At 39.5% G+C, this 12731-nt stretch overlaps 1 protein-coding gene across 4 annotated transcripts in view; it reads left to right on the forward strand.

Annotated features, from left to right (window-relative positions):
- LOC120882285 (integrator complex subunit 6-like) overlaps positions 1–12203 on the forward strand; it is a 56271-nt gene extending 44068 nt beyond the window's left edge. The window contains exons 11-18 of one of the 4 annotated variants that reach the window (XM_040266217.1): positions 920–1030; positions 3231–3449; positions 4432–4555; positions 5690–5832; positions 7455–7689; positions 9286–9660; positions 10445–10538; positions 11235–12203. In XM_040266217.1, coding sequence (XP_040122151.1) covers positions 920–1030; positions 3231–3449; positions 4432–4555; positions 5690–5832; positions 7455–7689; positions 9286–9660; positions 10445–10538; positions 11235–11337 — 1404 coding nt within the window. In that variant the 3' untranslated portion in view covers positions 11338–12203. The remainder of the gene's footprint in view (positions 1–919; positions 1031–3230; positions 3450–4431; positions 4556–5689; positions 5833–7454; positions 7690–9285; positions 9661–10444; positions 10539–11234) is intronic. The other 3 variants (XM_040266219.1, XM_040266218.1, XM_040266220.1) reach the window with 3 other exon arrangements.
- Positions 12204–12731: the final 528 nt, after the last annotated feature.

A 12731-nucleotide genomic window follows, 5' to 3' on the forward strand; every position in this document is an offset into this window, starting at 1 on the left:
GAAATAAGATTTTCTTTAATTTATAAATTTGAGTCGCCATTGTCTTTTCAAATTATGCCTAAGAGCTTGGAGATGTCATGGCGGCACAAAAGAGAACTGCTTATTTTATTTCCTTTAACTGCCATGGTTATTGTTATAAAACACATCTATATTTCTCTTATAAAAATTAACCTTATGATATTATAATTTTGGAATTTAAGAAAAAATATAACTGGATTCATGTATTATATTAGCCTCCCTTTTTAACTCTAGAAATTCGAAGTATGGGGTTTTCCTCTGAAAAAAAAAAACCAAAACCTGACGACATTATGTTTACTTATTGCTTGTTAAATGTGTCCTAGACACAGCATGAAATAGAGGCACTGATTGAGGGGAATCCCAAAAAAGTAAAAAATGACTTGGTGTCATTTGGATTTTTACAATTTGAGAAAAATATTCATAATTATTTTGAACTGGTCGTATAATCTAAATCAAGATTATCAAAATAATTTCAGAGGTGGATGTGGTCAACTGTAAGCCAAGTTTCTAGAGGTGAAAAGGCAGAATCTCAAGTGGTACCATTTGTGTCACTGGGAGGAGAAATTGGGGTGTGTTAGTATTTACCATGGCAGGAATGGGGTGCACAATTAAATGTAATGTGAAATGATTTTATGACTTGGAAATTAAGACTGAAAGCAATTTACCTGTTTGAATTTGCTGTTACTTGCTCTTCTTATCCCACTCTCTTCTGATTTTTTTGCTTTCTGCTCCTTACTTCTCTGCTATTTTCATTGCCACTTTTTAATGTTCCATGTTTGGTTTTATGTGCAGCACCTTGACTTCTAAGAAATGAATCATGTCCCTTTGCCCCTTATAACTGAACTTTGAGTATTTTAAGATTTATTCTATTCTTACTGTTGTGTATTTTGTTTCCTTATAGCCATTAAAGAAAGCACTAAGGATGATGGGAGCTCCAAATCTGATATCAGATAATTTAGATTGTGGACTTAGTTACAGTGTTATCTCTTACCTTAAAAAACTCAGCCAACAGGTAGTATTGGTAAAAACAAACAAACAAAAATCCTTTGCCCTCAGAAGTGCATTTCCTTATTCTTTAGTGTAATTGTAATTTTCAAATTAAATGTGTATATATTTCTACACTTTATGAATTAGTAGTAATGTGATTCTCTATGGCTTCTGGCTTCACCATTAAACTGCAGTTAAGGGTCTGTCAGTATCATTGGATGCTGTGCCATTTCTCCTTTTGCTTGCCAGTTTGTTTTACCCCAAGCTGGTTGATACTTTGTGGCCTAAGAGGGGCAGAGGCTTAATAGATTTATCTCATGGGTCACATTTTGTCTATCCTCAACGTAGTTTCTCCTCAAATCACATTGGGCTAGAGCATCCCCCGTTTTAGGTCAGCACACTGAGGCATGGTGTGATTAAATGACTTGCCTGAAATTCATTTTTAGGCAACAAATATCAGCATGCTTTTTCTTGGAGAGGGGGAGATGAGACCAGTGTACCTCACACTGGAGGGTGGCAGGCCCTCCCTCTGTTCCTTTACACCCCCACCTCATTTACCATTATTCACCTTGTCCCTTGCCTGCCCCTCTCTATTAGTACCTCATCCTCCACTCACCCCTACTTATCATACTTCTCACCTCTACTTAGCCCATTCTTGCAAGGTGAAAATGCTTGAGAACTACTGAGTTAGAGCTTTACTGCCATACAAATGTGTTATGTTATATGACAAATTACTGCAGCAGCTTAACTTTGTTCTTATGCACAAATGTATTCCCAGGTAGGGACTAGTAGTAGCATTTGCAGTGACAATAATACTTCAAGTTGGATATGTTTCAAAGCTGAGCCTTTAGAAAACAGAGAGTAGTAAGTAAATAAGTGTCAGATTTCTGACACCAAAGAACGTAGATGACTCTGCAGTTTGGGATGCTGACACACCTTGCTAGGAACTGGCAAAAACTTAAGTATAGTCTGGAGTTTACCAGCTCCTACCAGTCCAGTGTGCTTATACATGCAAAAGAGAGTAAAGCTAACCCAGATTTCTGATCTACCAAGCATCCCCTTAACTCCGTTCCTTTCTGCTAATAGATTTTTGTTGGTGGTGTTAATGTTTTGTTTTGGTTATTTATTGATTGATCTCTTGATTTATATTTTTTTATTTGATGTTTGCCGTAGGCCTTTAAGGCTGTGTCAGCAAGGTATGGCCAGAAGGAAGAATAGTGAACAGACTTGAAATTCATGCAAGTTCTGGGACCTTCTGGGACACATTGCTTGTATAATTTTATAAATGGGCTTTTAGGACCCTTTGTGGAAACAGACTCTTCATTTGCTCTTATCCCCTATTTCATGACTTTTAAATTTTTTAAAAGATAATAAATATACCTCATTCTAATAATTAAAGAAAATTAATGAATATCTCTGACCAAACCACAAGAAGTTCAAAATTAATTTGGGCTTATAGGACATTGGTGGAATTCTACCTTTTAGAAAAAAAAAGATCATTACTAATTTATACTAGCTCTAATTACTAATTTACTTACTAATTTAATAATCCTATGTCACCAGTGTTCTTTGAACCATCTCATATGTATGTAAATCAGAAAATATGCCCAATATACTGCTATAATACACTCTTAAGCAATATTTATCAATATGATATAATAGGATCTATTAAGAGAATTTTTTGTTGTGAATTATAAACTTGAGTACTATTACAAATTATTTACTTGGTAATATTTGTTAAATTAAGAATCACATTTTTGTGAGTGGTCTGATATTAGAAATAAACACTATAAGTTTTTTCAGATACAATGCCAATCTATGTAATTTGAATGTCAGCGCTAGTGCAATTTTATAAATGCAGAGTTTTACCTTTTATAACTGGGTTCGAAATGAGTATGTTGACTTAGACTAGATTTTACAGAAACAAAATGTGATTTTAAATATCTATGAATGTAATTCTTACCCATGGTTTTCATTCTTTCCATGATTCAGTCATAATTTTGACACTAGAGAAGAGGAAAAAAATGTATTATTGGTCTTTCTAGCCCCCTCTGTTCTTTGTGGTAGTACAGAGAAGCACAGGAACATGTTTAATTATCTGCTTTTCTGTGATTTGTAATTTAAATTTGTTCAGTGGGGTTCTTAAAGTATCATCTTTCTTAAGTAGTAAAAACAACAGTGATAATATAGCTCTTTTTATAACATACTATGTACTTTCATTTTAGACCAAACTAGAGTCAGAACGAATACTAGCATCAGTGGGGAAGAAACCTCCCCAGGAAATTGGAATCAAAGTGAAAAACCATTCTGGAGGTAGTGTTTCCGTGACTCACAATAAAAACTTTAGAAAACTATTGAAAGAAATCATTGGGGATACTGCACTGAGACTGACAGAATTGAACACCAAAGAATTTGCCGGCTTCCAAGTAGGGCTCTTAAACAAGGTAAATTGCGACATAAATAGCTTGTTGGAGGTGGTGGGGGGCAAATAAGGTCTGTAAAATACAAAGGGGACAAGGAATGGGAACAAACAAGGAGAGCTTTCAGATCCCTTGCAGAACATTCGGTCCTATCCAAAATATCCATAAGACATGTAGTCCACATGAAAAGGCCCTTGAAATCTGGTCCGATCATATTTGGTTCATGCCAAATGGACAGAACCAAGTATCAAAGACCTCTTGGTATGTACTACATGTCTTATGAACATTTGGGACAGCACCAAGTATGACCAAATATCAAGGATCCTTGGGGTGGACCAAATGTCTGCTAAACTTCAGATCACACTGCTGAACTAACATTTGTGAGAGAATGGGGAAAGGAAGGAGGAATGGGTATGAAGAGCTTCAGGCATCAGTATAGCTTGTAGAAAGTCTTGGCCAGCCCAACAGGGAACCCTGGCACCACAAGATCCCATAGAGGAGGTCCACATTGGCAGAACTGGCCAGGCCTGAACATCCCCCGTCATTCTCAGTCACTGGCTGGGGGCAGCCTGGAAAGAGCATGGCCTCTGTTCCAGCGCTGCCCCAGATCCTGAAGGTACTGTGGCTGGAGGTTCTCAGATCACTGTACCCCTTGTGGATCACCCATTGCTTCCTGGACGGACATCCCATCAGCTCCTCTCCATGGCTGCCAGGGGAGGGCATCTAGATTATAAACAGTGGGCCTGCAAGGCTGCCACAGGCACAGATCTCAGGATCTGATGTCTTAAATGGTATACTTGAAAAAGGATATACACATGGCTTTAAAGCTACGTGGATGTAGTAGAATTCAGAACAGGGCCAGCAAAGGAGAATTTTCCACTGCAAAATTGTACTGAAGTCAGTTGTAATGAATATTCCTCTCTTTGCTAAGATTTTAAGAGGATTAGAAATTACATTTCTATATTAAAAGCCTCAGGAGTAACTGAAATTGTTTCATTTCAAATAGGATTTGAAACCTCAGACATATAGAAATGCTTATGATATTCCACGTAGAGATCTTTTAGACCAGTTAACCAGAATGCGATCCAATCTGCTGAAAACACACAAGTTTATTGTCGGACAAGATGAAGGTAAGTGAACAAAGAAGTACTTTTTGTTGATAAAATGTCAAATCTGACTAACATGAAGGTGTTTGTTGCATAAAGCGTACGTTATTTTGTAATACTTTAATATTTATAATACCTATTTTCTCTAAATCCCTTCATCTACTAGCACAAGTTTATTGTTCTTGGGTTTAAGGGGAAGTGGGCATTAATTGGCATGTATATTACACTACACATGCTTTAGCTCTTGTAAGTCTCAAAACAACCCCATGAGATACTGTTTTTATGCCCATTTTTATGGACATTGGAACTCAGAATGAGTGTTTTAATAGCTTCCCCAGTTCTAGTGAGCTGGAAACCAGCAGAAACTAGGTCGATCAGAATTCAGAAATTGTACACCCTGACACTGTACCACCTAGCCTGCTCTGATAAGTTCAATCCAGATTCCTCATTTATAGGAAAAGAATGAACCTGATACTGTCGAGGATAATTGATGATGATGTACAATTCCCCTTGATTCCATTTTGTTCATTTTAAACAGTGTCATTTGTCCATTAAAATGAGCAAATCTTAGCCTGGCCAACCTCCTGAAATTATATGTCAGTATTTTTTTTGAGGAGGGGTAGGATCTTTTTGGGGGGAGGGCTTAGAAAAACCTGTAGATCTAATCAAGTTTTCCAAAAGGGTATGGCCCACTAACCAAGATTCTCTAGATGATAAGAGAAAGCCAGAGAGCCTAGGCTCTTCGAAACACAAAATACTGGGTTTTGAGTTGGGATGTGGTATAGGGAATGTCAGCCCATTCTCAAACCTGTGAAGAAGAGTGAGGGAGTTGTTCTTGGTCTAGGGATTTGAGCTTGTAGGCTGTGGTGATGTTAGACTGAGTGATGAATGGGATGAAGAGAGATGATTTTATTATTATTTATTATTTTTTAAAATAAATTTATTTATTTTAATTGGAGGTTAATTACATTACAATATTGTATTGGTTTTGAGAGATGATTTTAGATCCTAGCATGCTAGATTTAAGGTTTTAGCCTATCGGTTGCTGAGATGCACAATGCTAAACCAGACTATGATCATGTCCTCTCAGAAGGACCACACACACTTCAACTATAGAACATGTGTATAACATCTGTTTGTCTTCTGGTGATTTTACAGATTCTCTTCATAGTGTTCCAGTCGCACAAATGGGTAACTATCAAGAATATCTAAAGTCATTGGCTTCTCCACTTCGAGAGATTGATCCAGATCAACCAAAAAGACTACATACTTTTGGCAATCCATTTAAACAAGATAAGAAGGTGAGATACCAAGTTCTGTGTCTGCGTAAATCATGATATTCTTGGAATAACTCCTTCCTTTTTGGCAAGGTGTATATAAGTCAGAGGCCTTACTTCTGTTTGTTTAAAAGATAAAATATGTATCCAGGGCTCTTTGTGAATGGAAAGTGGGAGCCTCTTGATGGAAGAGTATGTTGGTTAAACAATGGTAGCTGGCATTTACTGCATACATAGTAGGAGCTGATGTTTTAAATGATAACATTGAATGCACACAACCCATTCTGCAGATGAGTATAACTGTCTGCCCTATAATATGAAGAAATCAGAGCTCATTGTGGTCAAATGATTCACCCTGAGTGACACAGCCAGTTAGAGCTAAGATTTGAACCTCTGTCTTTCCAGCTCCAGAGTCTATATTTACTCCCAGCTCCACACACTAATTCCTTCAATATTGAGATCACCATTTATTTCCTTTGTTTACATTATTCAGATCTTTAGTGCTCTATCTAGACAGTTATTAGGTGTTCTTCTTGAAATATGAAGTACTAAGTGATGTTGCTTTATTGGCTTGTCCTACAAGAGATACAAACATGAGATGTGTGTGCACACGCATGTGTGTGTGTATATATATCTCTGTGTGTATATGTGAGAGATATGCTGACTTGATGATATAAGCGTGAAGACAAATAAGAATTATATCTGCAATCATGGAAGAAACCATTGTTACAAAGGTACAGAGCACGCAATAATGTCTTCTGTAACAAAACTGGACAAAAAGTATTCTACTTTACCTGAATCCTCAGTTAACTGGTGTTCTTAATCTTCTATGTCTTGGTTTTTGTCATTGGTAGCACTGGCGATAACTATGACATCTAACTAATAGAGCTCTGTGGAGAATTGAGTTAGTACCTGTACATCATTTAGAACATTACCTGACATGTGGTACATGCTCAGTGAACATGTTTTCCTCTTTCTGTACTGTTTTGCTTTGGGGAATGCTTTGGAAAAGTCATTTATCATGGTTTTATTCAAATAATGGGAGTGCATCTTCCTGGGTTATCCTTGGATGAAAACAGCTTTTAGTTAACCTTCTATACTGCTGTCTCTCATCTTTTATTCCCAGGGGTGAAAAGCCCCCTCCTTCATTTGTGTCCAGCAGCAAGGTGAATATATATGAATCTCTGTGAGGTTGCTCCTGAGGGAATGACATTTTCCATCTACCTATCTGTCACCATTTACATGCAGCATTCTGTATAGTGATTATCAATATTTCTTAAGAATGTGTTTAAATCACACAAAAGGGAATGATTTCCTTACCAAGGGTTGATGCAAACTGGTTTGTAGCTTCTTCAGAAGGGTAACTGTGGGTTAATTTCCATTTTGGTTGATGAAAGTTTCTTATTCCCCAGGCTTTCAGGTTAATCATGATTGTGTTATGTTTGATCGTAAAACAAGTTTCCTCCTTGTTCCACTTAGACTGGATTAAAATTGAGTAGTGTTTTCTGAAAAGTCTGTGTGAGGCATGGCAAATCTTTGGCCCATGATTAACATCTATATTGTTGGCATAATGCATGATCATATATGCATGTGAAGAGTGTGTGCAGTGTTCTCTTTAATGGAATATGTTCATTGATGTTTTCTAGGGAATGATGATCGATGAAGCAGATGAGTTTGTAGCAGGGCCGCAAAACAAAGTGAAACGTCCTGGAGAAGTCAACAGTGCTTTGTCATCTAAGAGAAGGCGGAGTATGTCCCTGCTGTTGAGGAAAGCACAAACACCACCTACTGTAACTAACCATGTGGGCGGAAAGGGACCACCCTCAGCCTCGTGGTTCCCATCTTATTCAAACCTCATAAAACCCACCCTTGTATATACAGGTATAGAGTAGTGGTTGTGACTTCCTTATGGCCCCTAGAGGACTAAGACACTAAACAATTTTCTTTTATATTCATTTCTTTTGTATTCAGTTTTTGTTCATTAAGTAAGCCATTATTAATCATCCATGTGGTAGGTACAAAGCACCCTGTGAGAGGAAAGACCTTGTTTCAAGGATCTCCATCTATATGAGGGGAGGGAGATCCCTACTTACATAGTAGTTAACACAAGATGGAAAAATGTTGGAAGACGTGCCTGTTGACTTTGTCAAGTCAAGGCTGAAGGAGGTGCAACAATTTGGAGTTGCTGCAGAAGTCAGTAGGAGCAACTGGGCTCAGTAAAGGCTGGGTCTGCACTGGGTCAGTAAAGGCTGGTGCTGTCTGTGTGCTCATCTCCTCTCCTCACTCCAGCCCAGCACAGTCTGGCCCAGCCTCCTCCACTCCACTGGATGGTGCCAAGTATAAATCCCACACCCTACCGTTACTCTCCATTCCTCTGATCTGTGCTGCCATCGTGTCACCAAGATACTCCAATAGCTTTTTATTTTTCTACTTTGCAACCTCATCTAACTCATTTTCTGGCCTGCAACCAGAGTGATCATATCAACACAGAAATCAGATCACACCACATCCATGCTGAAAATGCCTCATTACCTTTCCTCAGCACTCAGAGCACAATACAAGCTCCTGACTCTGGTCCACCAGCTCTGCACAACCTGGGCCCACCATCCTCTCCTAACACGTGTCCTCTGCATGGGCACAGACCGGCTCTCTCTCCTCCTCCAGCCTCTGCCCAAAGGACACCTGCTCAGAAGGGATCTGCCTAATCTCGTTATCCACTGGGGCTCTCCCTCCTGCTCTCTGTCCCCTCCCTGCATACTTCTCCCCGAACACGAATTTGAACTGTAATTATTTTGTTGGATCATAGTACACTTCCTGCCTGGCCTTCCCATGAGCATGGACATTCCATAAGGGCGGGGACTGTTTCTCTATGTGCTGTTGGAGGCCGCCCCCAGCTCCTGGCATGGTGCCCAGCACAGAGGACGATGAGTCAACGGAGGAGAGGTGTCAGGCCTGGAATAAAAAGAAATTCACTTTTCTGAGACAGAAAAGATTAATGAGGAGGATCTTGTACTGGCAGAGAATTGGGGTGATGGAGGACATATAGAGCCTTCAGATCTAGTGGTCACCACCTCTGTTTCCTCAGAACTTTTAAGGAAGAGGGGATGGAGTTTGAGGGGGGCACATGTAGTCTGGTGTCAAGCTCAGTAGAGCATGGCATTTCATAGGTAAATGACAGAAACCATGACATCAAGTGAGACTTGCTGCTTTTCAGCTTGTAAAGCACAAGCTGCAGCTAAGCCCTCAGTGCCAGGGATCTGAGACTGTTTATTAGTTGTTCTGTCTTGTTTCCATATGTATTCTTGGTGCCATGGAGATTACCTTCCTGAGCTCAATTTGAGGGGTCTTGAGCTCCATCTGATACATCCTCTTGCTTTATGAAACCATTTCCTCAAAACTGAGGGGGCACCATAATATCCCTTTGGAGTTACTATGACACACCTACCCCACAGCTCAACTTCTCATTTTGGTTTCCAGGTGTTACTGTCACTCACGATGCTCATGAAGAGAAGATGGAAAATGGTCAGATCTCACCTGATGGCTTCTTGTCAAAATCTGCTTCACCAGAGCTTATGAATATGGCAGGAGATGGTATCCCACCCGACCAAGTGGATTCTCTATCTGATGATTTCACTAGTCTCAGGGAAGATGGCCCGATTCACAAACCTGGGAGTAATGCACTTATAGGAGAAACCAAGAACTGCAGCGTCTCTGTAGATGATCAAAAAGTCGCAGTAACATCTGCTTTGGAAATTGTGCCAAGTACATTGCAGATAACTCCTGCTATGGCACAAGGAATCAATGCTGATATAAAACACCAGTTAATGAAGGAAGTTCGAAAATTTGGACGAAGTAAGTAGTAGAAGAACATGTATCAGTATTCAGGGTAACTCTTAAGGTGCATTTTTAGGAAATATTGGACTTTCACAGAATTGAAAATGATTCCTCTTGTTTTACCTAAACAACTCAATACACCTTTCTGGTTGTCCCCCCTTACTTATTGTAATAATTTCCTTTTGCTGCTGTAACAAGTTATCACAAACTTTGTAGCTCAAAACTGAATTATCTTAGAGTTGTGGAAGTGAGATTTGAAATTCTTTTCACTGGGCTAACATGAAAGTGTTGGCAGGCTAGTGTTCCTTCTGGATGCTCAGGGGGAGTCTGTTTCCTTACCTCTTCCAGCCTCCACAGGCTGTCTGTGTTCATGGCCCCTTCCTCCATCTTAAACCAGCAATGTAGCCGAGCAATGTAGCTCCTCTCTAACCTCTGCCCCCACCCTTACATCTTTTCTCCCTGACTAGCTCTACTGCCTCCCTTTCCTAAGGATATTTGTGATTATATTGGGCCTCCATGTATAAACCTGGATAATCTCCCCAGCTCCAGATCCATAACTTAATCCCATCTACAAACTAAAGTCTCTTTTGCAAGATAAGGTAATATGTTAACAGTTTCTGAGAATTAGGACATGGACAACTTGGGAGGTGGGGCATCATTCAGCTGACCACATTTGATTAGTGTTTACAGGTTTCCCTAACAGATATGTGCAGATGTCTTGATGATTGTTGAAGATGTGTAAATATTGAATTTTATTTTTCATCCATATTTTTAACAATAATAATATTTTTAATATCTTCAGAGTATGAAAGAATTTTCACTTTGCTTGAAGGAGTACAAGGACCTCTTGCAGTCAAGAAACAATTTGTTGAATTTACCATCAAGGAAGCTGCACGGTGGGTGTGAAGAGGAACTCTTCATTGTGTTTTTTATTTATTTAATTATTTTTGGTTACACTGGGTCTTCTTTCTGTGCTCAGGCTTTCTCTGGTTGCAGTCCACAGGCTTGTTATTTCAGAGGCTTCTCTTGTTGCAGAGCACGGGCTCTAGAGTGTGCAGGCTTCAATAGTTGCAGCATCTGGGTTCAGTAGTTGCAGCTCCTGCGCTCTAGAGCACAGGCTCAGTAGTTTGGGTGTGTGGGCTTAGCTGCCCCGAGGCATGTGGAATCTTAATTCTTGGACCAGGGATCAAACCTGTGTTCCCTGCATTGCAGAGCAGATTCTACTAGACAACCAGGGAAGTCACTTGTGTGTTTTTGTGAGCATAAGGACCCAATGTAAGACAGGCAGAGGGATTGATCCTGCCTTTCTTTTGTAAGCCCTGGCCTTCATGCATAGTTACAGCTATCTCCAGAGGCATTTAGATTGCTATTATCCAAGTCCAACTCATTCACCCAAGTCTATGGGAGCTTTCTGGACTCTGCACAGTCTGAGGTGGGCTTGGGCTCTCGGTTGGTACTCTTGGTATTAGCTAAGCCCCATCTTTACATGAAGATACATTTTCTATTTCCCATGTAAATTGTCAGTTCCACCTGGTACCCTACACAGTGCTTTAAGGACCTTTTGGTTAATAAAATTCCTCTTTCTTTTTTAGGTTCAAAAGACGAGTCTTAATTCAGTACCTTGAGAAGGTACTAGAAAAAATAGAATCCTATCACCTTCTCAACAATGTTAATCACATCAACAGCAGATCATGATGTTACCGCAGAGACCACGAAGGAAAAAAGAACAAGTTCTCTGTGTTGTAGGACAGAGCGGGATATTGTTGAACATCCTAGGATGTTTTAGTCAAGGGAACTGGCTTCCAGAGGTTAAGAAAAAACAATGACACCTTTCATTTTCTGATTCTCTGGCAGTAAAAGCTGGCTTTGCCCTAAGTTTTCTTTGAAAGTACTAACTGGTTGTTTTATTGTTACTTTTCCCAATTGAGGAAGGTGACATGATTAATCCAGCAGATTAAGTTCAGTGAACACACACAAGTGATAAGGGTTCACTCTTGAGTTTGGTCATCCTGGGCATGTCCAGAGTGACTAGGGGCCACCTGCAGGTAGAGCACTACTTGATGCTCTTACTATGGCATTTAGAAAGAAGAGGGGTTCAGAGTCCAACTGCTAATTGTGTGTGTTCTGAACGAAGTTTTCAACAATTCCTAGTTGTGCCTTTAAAACCATGCAATATTCAGGACAGTTTGGATCAAAGAGTGAGAAAGCTGCTATTTGGGTAACTTATTTCTCCATGGGAGGGGGCAGGGAGAGTCACCAAATGATCTACCTCCAACTGTCTTCTATTTTGTCTAGAGACATTACAAAGTACACCTGAGGCCACCTCCACCCCTGACATTTGTTCTTGCATGTGATGCCAGAAAGGCTTCAGGTGGACTTGTGCATTCTGTGCTTCAGAAGCACTAAAAGAAAAAGTAATGTAGATATTTCCTTTAATGTTTATATAAAAGTTTTTATGGAGCAGTATTGTTATGTTTGTATTTGCAGAAATTTAAGTGTACACAGAGATTTTGACTTTTCATATATAAAATAAATCATTTTATTGATTTTTCACAAGGTCATTGATGCTTGAGAAATTTCTAGTTTTATCTTTCTTGTGATTTGTAACTCCTTTCAGAAAAAATGTCCACTGTAATTAAGATGTCAGCAGAATGATGTAAACTTCAAAGTGTCACTCACTGAACTGATACTGGTGAAACTGGTGGAGTGGGGTACTCCAGAAACACTGAAAACACTGGGGAAAATGATTGGAATCAAGTTTACTGGGACTCTGGAAAATAGAGGTTTACAGCAACCAAGTGAATGTTGAGTCAGAAGAAGACCCATTGAAATGTGATAGGAAAATCTGGTAGCATTTTAACTTATTCTTGCCTCATTCTCCTCCCCAGTATAACAGTGGTCTTGAAGATGTCAGCCTGCATTCCAACTGAGGGTTCCTGGCTCAAGAGGGAGGAGAATAGACTTTATTCCCAAGGAATTGTGTTTGTTTAAACCTGTCCAGAGGCCTCCCTGAAGGACTGATCAATGGGATTGATTGCTTTTCTTTTGTCTAACTATTAAAAGACGCTTACTCCTTGGAAGAAAAGTTA

Source organism: Oryx dammah, unplaced genomic scaffold, assembly GCF_014754425.2.
Source record: "Oryx dammah isolate SB20612 unplaced genomic scaffold, SCBI_Odam_1.1 HiC_scaffold_23, whole genome shotgun sequence".
Taxonomy (NCBI): domain Eukaryota; kingdom Metazoa; phylum Chordata; class Mammalia; order Artiodactyla; family Bovidae; genus Oryx; species Oryx dammah.